The sequence below is a fragment of the Pungitius pungitius genome, chromosome 7 (genome assembly GCF_949316345.1).
Source record: "Pungitius pungitius chromosome 7, fPunPun2.1, whole genome shotgun sequence".
NCBI lineage: Eukaryota > Metazoa > Chordata > Actinopteri > Perciformes > Gasterosteidae > Pungitius > Pungitius pungitius.
Window position 1 is genome coordinate 2424415 of NC_084906.1, and position 17002 is coordinate 2441416.

The following is a 17002-nucleotide window of genomic DNA, read 5'->3' on the forward strand; positions in this document are numbered from 1 at the left end:
GGAGCGGCGCTTCAGATTCTTCAGGGGCCGGGCCTCACACAACGTGGGCCCTCTCCTCCGTCCTCCCTGCCTCCGTCCTCCTGCACCTCCATTGCTCTGTCAGTCAGGACTAGACTATTTCATTTTAATAAGGCTAATCCCTCCAGGAGGTAAGCTGCTCATCACCTCTCCCCCCCCCCCCCCCACCCCCGCCCCTCCTGTTCCTCGAGACGAGACCAATCTCCTTTCAGCGTGAGGACAGGATGGGGGGTGAGGGTTTGCTCCGCTTGATAGGAGAGAAAAATGTGAAAGGTGAGACTGAAGAGAAGCCTCGGCGGCAGCTGAGAACACTTGGGCCTCCGCGGGCTGATAAACTCGCAGGTGCCAGACCTTTTGCAGCGATTCACCCTCCGACCTGCCTGTAGCATCACGCCGGAACGAGGCACGCCGATCACTTTGTTCTCTGCAGGGGAAGCGGAGTGACACAGTTGGCATTTTAGTGCACGCCGTCGCCAGCCCCCTGTCAGCAGAGCAGTCGTCAGCTGTCAGCGGTAAAAAAGTGATCCTTGATGCTTACTACGACCTGGTGTAGTCTCTTTAAAGGCAATAGTTCCACATGTAGGGGGTCGTACGCTACGCGATTTGGAGTGAGTGAACATCCTTAAGTAGTATGTAGGATGAATATGAAGCCACAGCCTTAGTACGGTATACTGCATACAGGAGGAAACAGCTAGCCCGTCTCCCTCAAAAGATGGCAATATTTACTAGAAGTTAGCTTTTGTTTTCTAGCTTTGAGCGTTATCCGCTAGTGAGTAAACCTTGAGTCAAGTTTGTTTTTGTCAGCGTACCTTTCCACTATCAGTCGTTGACTACATAGAGAACATACACATGCCCACGTGGTTTTTCTGATACGCACGCACACACACACACACACACACACACGGATGATACGCGGGTTTGCGGGTGGTAAAATGACAAGAATCCGACCAGTTGTTTTTCTTTAAAATTAGAAAATGAAAAAAAGAGTCAAGAGGTAACATTCCACAGCAGTGTCCTGGTCACTTGATCTCTCAAGAGGTCATGGGTCACCTAATGAAACCAACCAACAGTCTGCCAGAGGTTTTACAGCCTTTACGCTTTGCTACATTCTGTCTGACGATTTCACTGGAAATTAAAGAGGTTGAGTGTTCAACCTGCAAACATTTGTCTGCAGAACTTGCCACGGTTATTTAACTTGCAATCAAGCTTATCCAACATGTTGCACAACATCATATGCATCAGCCATTGGAATAATAACTAACCAGCAAAGGTGAGGACGCTCCCTGTATGTGTGTGTGCGTGTGTGTGTGTGCGTGTGCGTGCGTGTGCGTGCGTGGGTGTTGGTTTGCAGAAGGCACATTCCTGAGCTGGCTCGATATAAAATGAGAGGCTTGGCCCGAGGAGAGAGGGACTGCAGAACAGAATTCCCGGGGAAGCGGCAGAGGCCCCCCTTTGTCCCCCACCCCCAGGCGTGATGGTGCCTCACGGGACACATGGACGCTCGCCTCCGCCCACAACTCTGTTTTCCGTCTATTGCCATTGACTTTTTCTTCTTCCTCACTCTCGCCCAGCGCGTATTGGAGTTTTTTCATCTGCGCTCTCAATCCTCTCCGTTCTCCTTTTGAGGCGCCGCACTGTGAAAACCTGGCAAAGGACCGCTGCCCTATACGTACCCCCCCTTCCTCTGTCCCTGCAGCCTCTCTTTTTCCTGCCAGTTTCTGTTTCTGTGGGTCCTCTGGGCTGCACTTGACCTGCCTAGTGTGACGCCATTTAGTAGGGACACGGATGGAGATGAGAAAGATGGAGAGGTGAGCTGCAACACGTAGAAAGAGAAACGGCACTGTCAGAAACGTTGTGACAAACGTCAGAAAAATAAGAATCAAACTTGAATTAACGACACCAAACATTTGTGTTAGCTGCAGGGGCTTCTCATTTATCAGAACAGTACCTGAAAAACACAATAACTATAACATAACACTTTGTCAATGTAAAGAAGTAATATAACATGTTCAGACATTAAGATAAAAGTTATGAACACTGTAGCAAGGAACAACAAATTCCAAATAACATAATAATAAATTAATAAAACAGTAATTTTCTTAATTAAAAAAACGTTAAGGTTATCAAATGTATAAATAAGTAGGACAAGGAAACAGCTAACTTAAAAATGGACTATTTAGAGGTTTGTGTGTGTGTGTGTGTGTGTGTGAGATTCAGGCGTGTTGTGTGTAGCTGTAGCTGACGCCAGGCCCAGGCCCTTGAGGATTTGTTCCTCCAGCTTCAGGTAGTCTTTGTACTCCTGTTCTTCATCGACGGGGGGCTTTAAGGGCTTCTCGCAGTCCTGCACACAAACAGGGAAGAATTCATGTAATGAGCAATACATAGCAAAACACAAGGCATTTAAAAGCATCCGTAGCAAAGACGTGTCAATTTCTTCTATTTGAAGCAGAAATGTGCAGGCTCATATGTAGGTAACATGAAGCTGCACTTTCAAATAACTGTTGAATGAGAGTTACAGCCCCTCGAAGTACTTCCTTATAACATTTCTAAATACTGCTCATAAACATCCTTAAAGATTTGTTCAATTATAATTTTTTGCAATCAGTTTCAATGCAATCATCAGACAAGGCACACGCAGTACAAACATGCATATTCCCACCCCAGTGTCAGACAGAATATTCCTTATATTTTGGGGAAAATGTATGGCTGGTTGGAGGAGCAACATGAGAATAACAACAAACCTGAGATTACTGCCACAGTTGAGATTTGAAAATAAAAAGTCTGAGCTTCTATAGTTTACGGACTGCGAACCACTGGCTTTCAATACCTAAACTTATCCCAGTGCCGAGGCTGAAATAACAACCTCAATGAATTAAACATGAGGGGACATGAGGGGCAAATAAAAGCGACGGGGCCACAGGGGGAGGAAGGACCCACTACACAATACCCTCCATCCACTCTGAACTGGTGTACACACTTTTAACTGGGGCAACACAAACATTTGCTGGTATCACTGTACATTCTGACTGTCATGCGATACGAGTCGCTGTCACTCAAGGCCACTTCCATGGCCGATATCGATGGTCTTGGGGGGGGGGGGGGGCACAAAGCCTGCTCAGGCTGCCCTCAGGCGGGCTGCACAGCTCACCGTTCTCTTTGGCTCTTTTGCCCGCTGTTCCTTTCTCCTCAAACGATCCTTCAGCCTGTCTTCCTCCACTGCAAAGTATTCCTCCAGAGCAGAACTCTGTTTGCAGACAAAAGAGAGGAGCCACCTGTTAGCAGGCTTCCATGGAACCAACTCATGACTAATAAACAAAATAGCTCATGATCACAACCTCTGTGGCAACGCTGGAGGTTTGGCACACCTGCACCAACCTGCCTGTAATTCCTTATACTCGCTTAATATCAACAGAAAACTCTAAACAGATGACAAAGTTCAACCTTTTTTTGGCATGCTGCCGTGTTGAATATGTTACCTCCCATTTAATCTTGAGGGTTCATTGTTACTTATGTATGCTAAATACTAACTCTGTAGAAAATGCCTAACCTTCTGGAGGGTGAGTAGGTAGGAGGTCGTTGGACCATCTTACCTCATTCCGGGATGGGACACAGAGGGTCTTTGGCATTTCGAACACAAGGAGCATTCCGAGTTCATCAGTCACAGCCAGGAAGTTCTGCTTGGCTGTGTGTACAAAAAAAAATGTCCAGCAAATGTGCTCCACGTTTAAAAGAAAAATCTTACAATGAGGTCCTGTGGAGATATTTTCCATCTCCTGTATGTGCATGTTGTGATTGATAACGTTGTATCTCTCAGCATCTGTCCGTGGAATGTAAAGAGCTGACTGAGATTTGAACAGGCAAATACGCATGAATGGCCATGATGATTAACCTCCACCTCTATGTGATGAGAGGGCATACAGGTTTTACGTTAGTTGAAGGAGTTCTGCAGTCCAGCAAACTGTGCTTTCCTTCCCTCGATTTGTGTCCATTAAAGGAATCTACTAAAAATGGAGTATACATGCATTTATTTTGTTTCATTACTGTTGTACTGATAAAAAAAGTAATGCATTTCAAGGGAGCTGCACATAGATGTGTGCTAGCTGCTCTATTGCGCACCAAAGAGGCCAGGAACTCACAGGATGTCCAGGGCCTGATGCAGGAAATTCTGGCGTTGGTGACTTGTGGGTAGATACGCACAGGTTCAGTCATCTTTTCCAGCAGGTTCCAGACCTCAATGCTGCCATCCTCTTTCCCAATGAAGAGAATCGCTGGCCGGGTACGGGACCAGCATCCCACAGTGCACCACTGCTCAGAGTTTGGTGACACGATGATGGGGCCGTCCTGGATGTCACATTGAAAGAAGCCAAACAGATGCAATGGATTTGAAATGAGACTATTCTGGCGTCATACATTTGAAATATTGGTCATTGTATTGTGTTAGGAAGTATTGATCACGTGTCAAGTCTGGAATGACTTTGATCTCTGGTGATTCCTCTATATGATCTATTATCTGGGTATAACTTTTACTGCTTGCATCGTCTGCTAAGTGAAGATATAGTTGTTGATACCGTGACTCCCTCCTTCCAGATGGCAAAGTTCCAGTTTCCTGTTGTTAAAATGATGTCTTTGAAGAAGGGTGACCTCTGGACCGTATTCACCAGCCAGTAGTGGGTACTAAAACAGGCAAGGGGCATGGCACCTGAGAGAGAGGACGGACAGAAAGAGAAGGCACACTTGATATTTGACAGTAACTTAATATTATGTTTAATAATAGTAAAGCAATATAAGAAACATTTCACCTCCTGTGTGTATGTCAACCAGGTGGTCTGCCCAACCAAAGATGTGTAGCAATATATGACTTATATGACTTTTATAATTTGGGCTGAATAGTTGTTGTCAAGACATTGAAGGTATTAATATTTATTTATACTGTATGACTTTAGTAATGCTAAACCAGAATACTCACTTTGCAGCATTCCAGAGTCGTCATTCACTTGTTTCCAGTCACTGTAAATAATCTCCCCTGACTAGAAGTAAAAACATATTAAAAGGGAACAACGGAACAGAAATGGACCCTTTTTCATTGTGTTTTTAGTTTGAGTTACCTCTGTTCCAATGAAGAGTTTGGTATTGACATCCTCCAGAGGAGCGAGTCCTTCAGCTGAGGGCACTCTGAGCTGCCTGTAGTCCGGGACGACCTCGGAGTCTTCAGCATTTTCATTATCTGCCTCTGTTAGTGTGTCAGATTGTAGATAGTTAGTCCGGTTCTTTTTGTATGGACAAATAATCCCAAACAAACGGGGAAACAATACAATCAGTGAATAAACAACAGTCAACGCACCAGAAAGACAGACAAGGAACATCGAGCACAACTATTTAAAATAAGGAAACAACAGAGATTGGACGGCGGCATTGGGGCAGCCTGCTCTGTAATCGGACCATGAACAAAACGACCGAAGGACAAAAGAAAAGGAGGTCGGGGGGGGGGGGGGGGGGTTCGGCTAAGAGGGGATATGAGGAGAATGGGAGACAAAGGAGATGGAGGTGGGAGTGAGGATCGTGGCCTGTGGCGAGGAGGGAGACAGTAAGGGAGAAGGGTGGGAGGGGGGGAGACAGGTAACGATGGAACGAGCATTTTCCATCACAAAAGCCCAACTGTCCGTCAGGGACAGCACGGGGCCATCCTCTCACACCCCCATATCAGCCGGTTGTTCCCAATCAAGTCTCGGTTTCACCGTGTTAGATTAGCTCCTGAAGGTCAGATCAGATTGCCCAATCACACACCCCCTCAAATCCACTCTCCCCCAGTGAAGATGTGTGTAAAGATGTGGGACAGACGACACCGCGCAGCAACAGATGTGGACATTGTTTCCCTTTCACCACGCTGCACTGCGGCTCAACTGTTGCCTAATCCCCCCCCACTAAGGAGTTGCTCGCAACGCATCGGGTGCTGCTGTTGCAGGGCGGGGAGCAGCTTTCCTACAGTGTGCTGCTGCTGCTGCGAGGGAGATAACAGAGATAACAAAAGGCCCGAGAACAAACGCGCCGAATGTAGTGCTCGGAGGGAGCCGGTGTAGACTCAGTGGAAATATCGTTTGATGTGGCAACGTATCAATCACATGGGGACTCATTAAAAGCTTTATAACAGACAGACTCGGGGCGGCAACAGATTTATTGCCTCAGTTAGTGGACATTTTTTTTTAAATCTCTGAGCGCCAGCCACCTAAGCTGTGTTCAGGAGGCAGACCTTCAGCCAGACAAAGACAGGTCTCTTCATGACCGGCCAGGACACACACGATCATCCTCTGGCCCTGAAGGAGCCGCATATTGCTAAGAGCTGACAGTCGGTGCGGCTATGAGGGCCTGGTTTTAGAGAGTGTCACTTGATGAAGTGCTATGAAACGGGCAGAGAATGAGAGTTCCTGAGGGTTGTATTACCCTACCCTACTGATCACGGTGCTCAACCATCCAAAGCACAACTACACACACACACACACACTTGTAGACATGGGACGGTTCGTTTTGGATGTTCAATGTTGGGCCTACTTGCTTTTTTTAGTATGTGGGTGAGTTATAACGCCCCGTTGCATCCAGCGATAAACACCTGACAGTATGTATCGTACACATGTTTGAGATTGGATTAAGCTCATGTGTGGGACCGCTGGTAGAAGGCAGAGGCGGCACAACAGACACGAAACAAACAAGCTCAAAAAGGTAAAACCCCTCACCCGCGGCACCGGCTGTGTTGTTGGCTACACAGATGTAAGGTTCCAGGCAGAATTTCAGAGGAGCATATTCTCCAGTGGTGCCAATCATTGGCAGGGAAACCTGGCACATGACAGACAAGAAGACAAACTTTTGACATTTGCAGATACCGGCGGAGACAATACATACAATAAATACATCTGGCAAAGGCCTCGTCGTCATGCTAGAATATGGTAACGTCGGTTACATTTTGGCACTTTTTTTCAGTGGCGATAAAGATTGGATTAAAACTGTCCGGCTGCCTGGTGAACGGATCAATGTAAGTGTTCGATGAATTGGATTTCTCTGCATCCCACGAGAGCACCCTGGCTTCTCTCGTACCGAGCGGTCCTGAGGACTGCAGCACAGCCATTCTAATACACGTCGGGGAGGTTCGACAGCAGTTAAAGCGCCATTAGGCTAACGAGGTGGCAGGCCCGGGTGGCGTCCGTCCACGCACCCTGGGGGGCTGTGCTGAACGTGGAAAACATATTGTTTCGCTCCAATCCCAAGATCAAACAGTGTGAGGAGTCAAAGTCCTACGGACCTGAGATCGATAGCCCTGACGTCACATGTGACATAATGAAAGGCTTCGAAAGGGTTGTCCTGGGTAACCTCAGTAGAGCGGTTTCACTTGCAGTTTGCATACAGGAAGGGTGCAGGGTAGATCATGCACTCCTTTTTATGCTTCACAGATTTATAATATTTTTGTAACCCCTTTTTTTCTGGTGCTTTTAATACAAGTCAACCCTACCTTTTAGCTAAACAAAACATATGCCTATTAAACTGCACACTACAACTACAAATACAATTGCTTGGGTCTTTCATCATCTTTTGTCTCGCTTGATAGGAAACCTTCTGACACTATTTAAACTAACACTGGACCACAGGAATAGTTTTAACCCTATTTTATTCTCACTCTATACAGTTGACTATAGGCAGAAGCGGGTGTCCTGTAACATCCAAAAGTTCTCAGATGACACTGCCCTGGTTGGTCGACCCCCCCGGGGCAATGACCTGGCCTATAAACGGGAGGTTGAATCCTTTGTCAACTAGCGTAGTGAACATTTCTTAAAACTAAATGTTGGAAAAACCAAAGAGTTGGTTATTAATTTCAAAAGGACAAAGAAGGAGCTCTCCCTAGTGATAGTTGCGGGTCAATGGATAGAAATTGTCTTATAAATATTTTGGAATCTATCTGGTAAATTAAAGAGGAAAAATAACAGTGGAGCAAGCTTAGATCTTTAGATATGAGCAGAAAGCTTTTTTTATCAGGGGATCTTAGCTAGTGTCCTCTTCTATGATGTGCGCTGCCGGGGGGGGGGGGGCGGCATTACTACGCAGGACAAAAACAGGATCAATAAGATGATCAGAAAGGCTGGTTCAGTGATTGGCCTTACCCAGGACTCACTAGAGGTCACTGAATGGCCTGGATGATTGTTTCCTTTGACCACAATACTGTGTTTTTAATGGACTCAGAAGGTCATTCATTGAGTGTCTACTGAACGACTTTTATTACAGCAACAGTTTGATTTTATAATGAACACCTTTAGCATCTTTCTGATGTTAGTCATGTTTTTTTAAGGGCTGTTCTGGTTTTTATTTGTTCCTTGTAATATGTTTCTTGCGCTCTGTGTCTATTGTTGTCTGTACAAATTTTACAGTTTCCTCATTCGGGATTTATTTTGAGCCAGAATGGTTTTCTTCCAATATTGGTAAATGTAATGTTTGTACATTTATTGCGAAGGCTGTTTGGTTGGCTGTATGCATTCACAATGTGTGTACCGCACAACTTTTAAGAAAAGAATGTGGACATTTGTATTGCATCCTTAAACCTGCAGTACCGTGTAAAAGGGCCTCCATGTGTCCAGGTGTTTGAACGTGTCGAGAAAAGTGTGGTGTGTCTTCTGATCCCGGCTCGGGTTTGACACTCGCACATCCCAGAACTTTATAGAACTTCAGAGGGAGACAAATACAAAATGAATATTCTCTTGAAAATACAAATAAAACACTCATCCTTTTGTTTTGCAATAAAAGAAACACAACATTTAATGTATAAAGTAGCCTCTCCTCTAAATATGGAGCCTGGCGATAACCACAAGCAGTGTGGGAAAGACCAATCTAACCTCCACTCACTTCATTCATTCACCTTGTTATCCTGAGCATCAGTAATCAGGGATGTTTCTGCAAGACTTACCAGTCAGGGGAGCAGGAGACAATCTGTGTAGAAATGTTGTACTTGTTCTCCACGGGTAAGCCTGTGTTGGTCACCTTAATGAGAGAGTGAGTGAGCGAATCACAATATCAACAAATGTCTGTCAGACTTAATAAAGAGCTGACAAATAATGAAATATATGCTCGGGTGCACTTTGATGATTGTCTTATTGCACTTATCCAGGTGAGCGCCAGTGGTTGTCACGATAAATTACAACTGGCTGTTTTATGAAGAATCTGACTTTTGAAAGACTAAGCCACACGCTAGGTCCTGTGGACTGTTATAATGAATTTAATCTGTGTAGGACCATTGTTCTTAAGCCGACGTTCTAGACCATGTATTGATGAAAATCCTCATATAAATAACCATTATTTTGCGGTAGTGGCAGTAATCTACAAAATGAACTTATTATTTTCTACACCATCACTACTCAGTCTATTACCTTACCTTCTGGTTACGTGTTTAATGTTTTATTATCAAGACGGCTCTGAAGGGTTCAAATGTACTCCGTTTGCCTTAAGTATGCCACAATGTTGACTTCAGATATGATAAAAGAATGAGATAAAAAAAAAAAATTAAGGAATGTAGTCACACAAAAAAAACGTTCACGAATCAAGATATGCCAAATAAACCATTGTGAACAAAAGAGGAAGGTTCAAACACTGCCCTAATGCACTCCTAATGGAAAATGTCAATTAACTCTTTACGTGGTCAGTGTTTGGAATATTCAACATTTGCAGTCGTTTCTCCTTCTGAGCGCTCTAGCAGCCGGTTCTGCGTACCTCGAATGTTGGCGGCAGCCACTGGACGTCGGTGATTGGTGCTTTGTGGCTGTTCTCTATGGGAGACGCTGCACAGTAGCGCACAACAGGAGTCTTTTTCTCTTTGTGCTCGTCGATGTCCTGGTGCGAGGCCGTACACAAAAGGCCCAGCGTGTACAGTGAGCACAGTGAGCTTTGACATTTCAATCTTACAAAGAAGGCGACAGCGGTCGACAGCCCTCCTGAAACGGACCTTCATGGTATTCAAATGAAGTATGCTTTGACATCTACCTAAAAAGATTCTGCTACACAGCAGTTAAAGGATTGTGCGTTACGTTTCTAAACAGCATGTGAAAAGGATTCATTTCAATAACACTGCGGTGCACCTGCATGTTTAAAATTGTGTCAATAGAACCTAAATCCTCACATGAGGATTTGAATTCTTTGTTTATCTGAGCCGGCAACAGGTGCCAATGTAGCGAAGGTTTCACAGCATTCAACATTCAAATGAAGCCTTTTAGTTCACACAACTGTCAATGTTTACATTGCAAACACAAGGGAGGTGAGTGATCTGATGCGTTTAGTGGCATCTTCTATGAGGACCAACTATGGTGGAGGATGGAAGGCGTTGTGTAGCGGCTGCAGTACGCGAGCTGATGACAAGGAGCACAGAGAATAGTACAGAGGTTGGTAGCAGGAAAAGAGAAGTGAGAACGGGGATGAAGACAGCTGTTCCAATCTATAGGCTATAAGAACTCACAAAGCAAATGGGAGCTGGATAATGAGGGCACGTCTATTTAAAGTGGAAGATGTCACTGAAGGGCAGAACTGCTTCACATCGTCTCAGCAGGCTCAGCATTAAGCCCGTTTTTTTTTGTCACCCATAATTACCTCCTCTCTTTATTTTTCCACACAATACCGTCTAAAAAAAGGCAGCCGTGCAATGCAAATATTAGTTTACTGTGATGTTAAGACCAAAGACAATTCCTCTTTGACGTCTAAGTCTTCAGTTAATATTTCTATTATTTTTTTAGTTGGGTCACCTCAGTCTAACTGTGTATGTTATGTTGATGCCTTCTATGAGTCGTTTAATGTTTAGAACTTTCCTTGGGATTCACTCCTGGCATCAGTAGATTTGTGGAACTAGTTTGGACAGCTGCGGCGGGTATGAAAAGGACCATTAGCCCACTTCATTCCTATCTAATGAGAGAGTGAGGATGAGGGGAGAACTCGCGAGTCAACGTGTCATCGTCTGACTTTGTCATACAGCACAGCCTCTCTTTACAGCAAATACATTGCATGCTTTGGTAAACGGAGGACCCATACTTAAATAAACCGAGCTGACATCATCGCTAGTCATGGAATTATGGTAACCGATACAACATGGCCATACACCAACACACATACAGAACGCCATGCGCTTGTGTATCAACATTGTGCACGTTGGAGAGAGGGCGTGGGTACTTACCAATGTGTCATTATTAAAAGGAACTTTTTCACCAGGTTGTGTTCCCTTCAAGTGCATGGAGTGAGCAGACATGTCCCACAACACAACCTGAAAAACCAGCAGCAGAAACAATAGACTGGTGTTGAACAGGATAGCATCCATTTGAATCATTTTCTACGATAATGAAAAAGAGGAGCATGGAAAAGTGGTACAGCTGAAAAACAACTACACGGCAGAAAAGGCAGCAGATGCAGCAAAGCAGAGAGGCAGAGCAGAGTCGGATTCAGCACCTGGCCATTCCTGCAGCCGCCAACGATGATATTTGGATCAGAAGGGCAAAACTCAAAGGCAAAAATGTCACCTGGGCACTCCAGCAGCAACTGCAAACAGCACAGAGACCCACGTACACAGGGAAGAAATATTATATTTCAGAGTACACATTCCCTGTATTGGGTGCCTGCCATCCTGAGTTTTTATTCATTCTAGTCTCGCCATTCAAAGTTCAGCTTTTAATCCACCAAACCAAAATGCATACAGTACTGTGGATTTCCTCAGGCACGAGGGTAAAAAAGACCCAAGTAGGTTGAGATGGTGTTATAAAGAAGTTATTTTTCGGCATTGCTTTACTCCATACACTAATAAATATGTTTATTTCCACAACTAATGTCTGCACTGCTCCAGCAGATGGTGAAACCAAAGCATGACACATTCCTCAGTGAAGGGATACATCAGGGGTTACTCATATCACCTTTACACATTTCCACTTTTAGCAGCTCAGTTTCATTGATTTATTGCCCCTGTCAAATCAATACAGCCTCTCAAATTTTGCTGAAGCAAAGGAAATTATTTATGTTATTTGCAGGAATAAGCAAATCTTTCAAGTCGTTTTTGTATCAAAGTGTGCCTTGAGCAGATTGGAGTTAGAAATGAGCTGGTATGCTGTGCATCTCTTATCCAGCTTGTACAATCTCCACATTAACTCAAATACTGACGTGACTTTCCTTACCTGGGCGTGAGAGGAGTCTGAGAAGCTATAAAAGACAATGAAAGAATCTTCTGAGTCAAACATTGGGGAATCCTCTGTCCTTTTTTGGGTCAAGGCCACAGCTATCACACCTACCATCAAAAACACACATCATACTACGTATCAACTAAACAGCGACAGGAAAATGGACATTCAATAGTGTGTAAACTGATGACCCCCCCCCATTTTTGTGTGTGGAACAATTCTTTCGCTCCAATCTTCTAGACAACTGTGTTCACTGACTGAGATTCTTTCACTTTACCGTGGAATGTAGGGTGCCAGTTTAAGGTGCTGATTTTCTTGCCCTTGGCGTAGTTCTGGTCTGAGAAGACCTTAAAAAGCAACAAATGTTTGGGAAACTCCGGAGAACGGTGCTCGTCTTCAGATGCCGCCCCCAGGGCCTTCCACTGATCAACAAACACATTCATGATAGTTTCCTGCTGAAGGGCTTTCAACATACTGCAAACAGGAAACAGAAAAAATACAACTATGTCAATTTGTGCCAAACGTGTGCATTATGTTCCGTTTTCCTCCATCAAATCTCCTCAAAGCCACAGTAACAAGTTTTCTCACACTCCACGTGTAGTTGCTTACCTGGACACAAAAGGAAGGTTGAGGGTAAAGTGAAAGATTACAGTATGTAATTCAAAGTCTTACAACTTCAAAATCGTGCAGGGGGAATGTCTCTTAACTATTTGTTTACCCTACAGGGTAATAATGGATGGGTTTAAAACTCTGAGGGTTATGAATCTGAAATATTTCAGAAACATCTCATCTTACCTTGAAGTCACCTTTTGAAAAAAAATCTGCACCCTCTCAGACCGGAGGATTTCCTCTTTTTCCTCATCACTGAGCTCTCTTGGCGTGTACTGAGTAGGAACAGTGCTCGTCAACTTCCTGTAAAGGTAGAAATATTACTATACAACACGTAGGTGGAGGCACAGTTACCTTTTGAATCGATAGCGAGAGAAAAATAGTGCATGACGAATGTCAGAATGTCACATTTTCAAGACAATGCCGGAAAATACTTGTCTCAAATCCTTGAGGTATTTAGCATTGCAATCAGTGTTACTGTCTTATTTCTTTGAAAGCCTTGAGTTGTCAGCAGTATCTGTCTGTGCCCCCTCCCACATCAGTTTTAGGTGAACTGATTTGCTGGCAGCGTACCTCTTCGTCTGAGTACTGCTGCTTTTCAGTCTGGGAACCGCCTGGGCCCCAAAGTCCCTCTCCATCGGCCTGATGCTGAATCTGCTGTCTGGACAGGATGGACACCCTGTGACGGTTGTCTTGCTGTCCGAAAAAACAGCTGGTGGCCCAAACTTCCTCCTCGCTTCTGAGAGCTTGTAAGTGAAGTGCAGCTGATGAGAAAACGGAGACAGGTTTCATGGGGAGCACAAGGGGAAACGGGAAGAATGTAAGTGCTGTATGCAAATGTCATGTGTTTGGCATTTGCCAGCATTACGTTTTCTCCGGTTTCCCTGACAGACTCTTCCTCCATTTCCTGCTCACTGCCAAGACATATCCATGGCTTTGGTTCAGGGGTTTTAATGACTTCATCCTCAAACACTTCGGGTGTCTCAGGCTCTGGAGACCCAGCAACCTGGAGAGCATTACACGATCATACAGTTACAAGAACACAAAGGACACAGAGGTGGAATATGAGTAGAACTGTTTTAAAACCTGTTGCACCCGAGAGGCACCATTTTTTGGTGAAAACCGAGCCAGAACAGGAATATTGTGTACTCATCACGAACAAATGTTCGAACGCTGTTCGACACATTAGAGACTGTTGGGGATTTTATTTCAGGAAAATCTCAAAATTTGATTTTGATCTTTACACATCCGAGGATCCCCCGTTATCCCCCACAGAAAAAGACGAATGATTTCTGTTTCCTTGACTGAGCCTGTGCAAAAGTCCCGATGCGCGGCCACGAGAAAATGAACAAATCGCTCTTTGAGCGGACTCGTCACTTCCGAGTCCTTGTCCCCGAACAACACATCTCTAATGTAATGTAATTGAACCGGAATACAATTGAAAATGACCTGCAGATTTACATATTTAGCGAGTGTAGAATCCCTACTGCATCACATATCAAGCACCGACATGTCGCCTTACGTTTAAGATCCTTTCCTTTGCTTCGGGTGTGAGAACCAGGTAGAAGCTCTGGCCATAAATGAAGTCTGTGTCAAAAACCAGCAGGAGCTCGTCGTCTGGGTAGTCCTGGAACATAAAAGAATTCACCACACTCAGTCTTTATACATAATGAACATTGTGTTTTTCAATTGATCCTTTGCAACATTTGGTCAAGATAGTAAACTAGTAAACGACTGGGGGATGTGGATTCTAGACTTGAGGAGTGATTTAGAAAGAAAAAGACACGCGCGCACGTACACACATCACCAGGTAAGTCCGCGGATTTGTCCTAAATAACAAAGCGCACATTATAAAGGACTGACACAGATGAGCCTATATGGCTCCCTTAGGGTGCTCTCTGGTCTCGTTAAGTTTCAAGTTTGAGTTTATTTGATGCTAAAGGTAAGAGATGAGGGTTCTCGTGTAATGAATTGTGCTCAGAGACAGAGGAGGAATAAGGTTAAACGGGTCACTCCTTTTGTTCCCACCCCTTGACCCCTTAACTTGGGGTCCGTGCATCATCACAGTGTCTTAGGTGTATTGTGCGAGTGATTGCTTTGGCGACGGCTCAGCCTCACCAGCACCATCTGCTTCGCGGGGCTGAAATCGGACACCGCGGCTCTCGTCTTGAAGTCATTGATTATGTCGTCCTTTTTCAGCAGCTTGTAAGGGCTCTCGCCTGTGACGTCCACGTCGGAACGGCAACCAAAGAGCTTCTGGGTGGCTGACGTCAGGACCACGGGGAATATATCATCAGGGTGACCTTGGTGAGGAAGAACACAATCAATATTGGCAAAAAAAGATGGTGGATAGAGGAAAGTGTGGATCAAAATGAGCTAGATTTAAGAATAAATAGAACATCACATGCATCCAATTACTCAATAACGACTTTGCGTTTTGGTGCCTGTGAAAGATGCTAAATCTACTTAGATATCAAAACACACTTGTTTTCACTATGAGTGTTTCAAGAATTTTTACTTATATGTTACAGTAATTTGGGCAAAGCAAACGTTGACCTAAAAAAATATTGTTTACAGATCGGAAAACGTAAAGTCCCCATATGAAAATAATGCAAATACTACCCAAGTCTTTCCACAAGGTTGCTGAGGCGATGCGGAGAATATGTACAAATAAGTACAGCTTTAGGAAACCACTTCCCAGCTGGGGGCGTCAACCTTTCCCACTCGCACCAGTTAGGCCTCATGCCAAGTCATCGTAGTGGAAACTAACACCCTTCAGTTTACACAATTAAGTGGCGACTACGGCACTTTCATGCATGGGAAATATTGACATAAGAGATGAAGAAAGTGTTATGTTCAATGTTCCATAACCCATAAAGAATCGGTTGGCTGTGCCAAGGAGGTATTGAAATATGACAGGCTTCTCTTCACTGGAATAATCACTTTTGACTGCATACCTCGAGATTCGTTTAATGCACCACAGTACACGGTAAACTACTGAAGAATTCATGTCAAGACAATAGCTGATATGATCACTGATATCATCAATGTCTTTGACAGATCTATTTCGAGGGGAAGAAATGCAGCAGTTAAGTTGGTCCCCGCCAGATGAACGACTTAATGTTAGGGTTAAGACTTGGTTTTGGTTTAAGGGTCGGGCTTAGGTTACGACTCGACTATTTAAACGATTTATGAGGTGTTCAATTGGGACATCTAAGGGACTATAATTCAAATTGCTGCCTGTACAAAATGGAAATAAAATGAATGTGAGGACTCTTAACTCCTATAGGAGCCAATGCTGCTCAATGTAGAGAGCATGTGCAACAGTACACTCAAAATAACAAGGGGGCAAACTGTTTTTCACCCTCTACAAGTGGGATTATTAGTTTCGGCAATGCTTGTTACATCTCTACCTTGAGGTCAGATTGGATTTAAATAACGGTAAATCATTCAAAATGTCAAATTAATCAAGGTTATCAAATACAAATGAAAAATGTGGTTTACTTGCAGATATATGCATCAATACGGCGTGTAGTGTAAATCAATATTGAATTAATGAAAGCTTTTAAATTGTCTGACCAGGGTCAGGGTGGGTAAACACACAAGCAAAACAGAAGATGCTTTTCTCTTACCAGGCTTTTTCTCATGGACGGGTGACTGAATCTTTTTTCCTAAATGGAAAAAAAACTGTCAGTTCACCGTTTATTTACTGTGCTTTCTCCATTTGACCGGGAGACAAACATGCACACAATTGATCAAATCAACACAATACTAGTATTCAGACACTCACCTTTCCCTTTTCCTTTACTGCCTGCACTGCTTGTGGCACTTTTGGATCTCATCCTTGCTCATAGAATGAGGCTCCACTAATGAGGCGGAGAAAGTTTCACACACAACACAGAAACTTGTATCTATCATATTGCTATTTTATTGCTCAACTGTCAGAGGGCACATGGGAATTCACACACAGTGGCAGAAAGGTGTTTGCCCCCAAAAGTCATAATCAAATCACGTGGCGCCATCTTCTGGAGGAGAACAGAATTGTCTGGTAATTTTTACTTTGATTAAAAGGAAGGGTCCTAGAAGACAAGGAGCATCTCCAGCTCTAACTGGGAAAAAGAAATGGAGCAAAGTCCTCCGACTCACATTCATGTGTATATGGTGTAAGCTACATAGGTTGGAACTTGTTTAGGTTACAG

The 17002-nt window shown here is 44.1% G+C and overlaps 1 protein-coding gene across 1 annotated transcript; it reads right to left on the bottom strand.

Moving 5' to 3' along the window:
- Nucleotides 1–1658: 1658 nt before the first annotated feature.
- Nucleotides 1659–16716, bottom strand: dnai3 (dynein axonemal intermediate chain 3). Its single transcript, XM_037469879.2, has 22 exons — nucleotides 16594–16716; nucleotides 16436–16474; nucleotides 14922–15106; nucleotides 14326–14430; nucleotides 13672–13809; nucleotides 13377–13567; nucleotides 12990–13106; nucleotides 12472–12668; nucleotides 12192–12301; nucleotides 11476–11565; nucleotides 11207–11293; nucleotides 9760–9879; nucleotides 8960–9033; nucleotides 8607–8718; nucleotides 6747–6846; nucleotides 5124–5248; nucleotides 4985–5045; nucleotides 4587–4717; nucleotides 4155–4359; nucleotides 3609–3700; nucleotides 3167–3262; nucleotides 1659–2359 (listed from the first exon to the last, which is right to left on the bottom strand). Exons 1-22 carry the CDS (start codon nucleotides 16643–16645, stop codon nucleotides 2195–2197), a joined length of 2592 nt encoding a protein of 863 aa, XP_037325776.2. The 5' UTR covers nucleotides 16646–16716; the 3' UTR covers nucleotides 1659–2194.
- Between the last annotated feature and the right edge of the window lie 286 nt (nucleotides 16717–17002).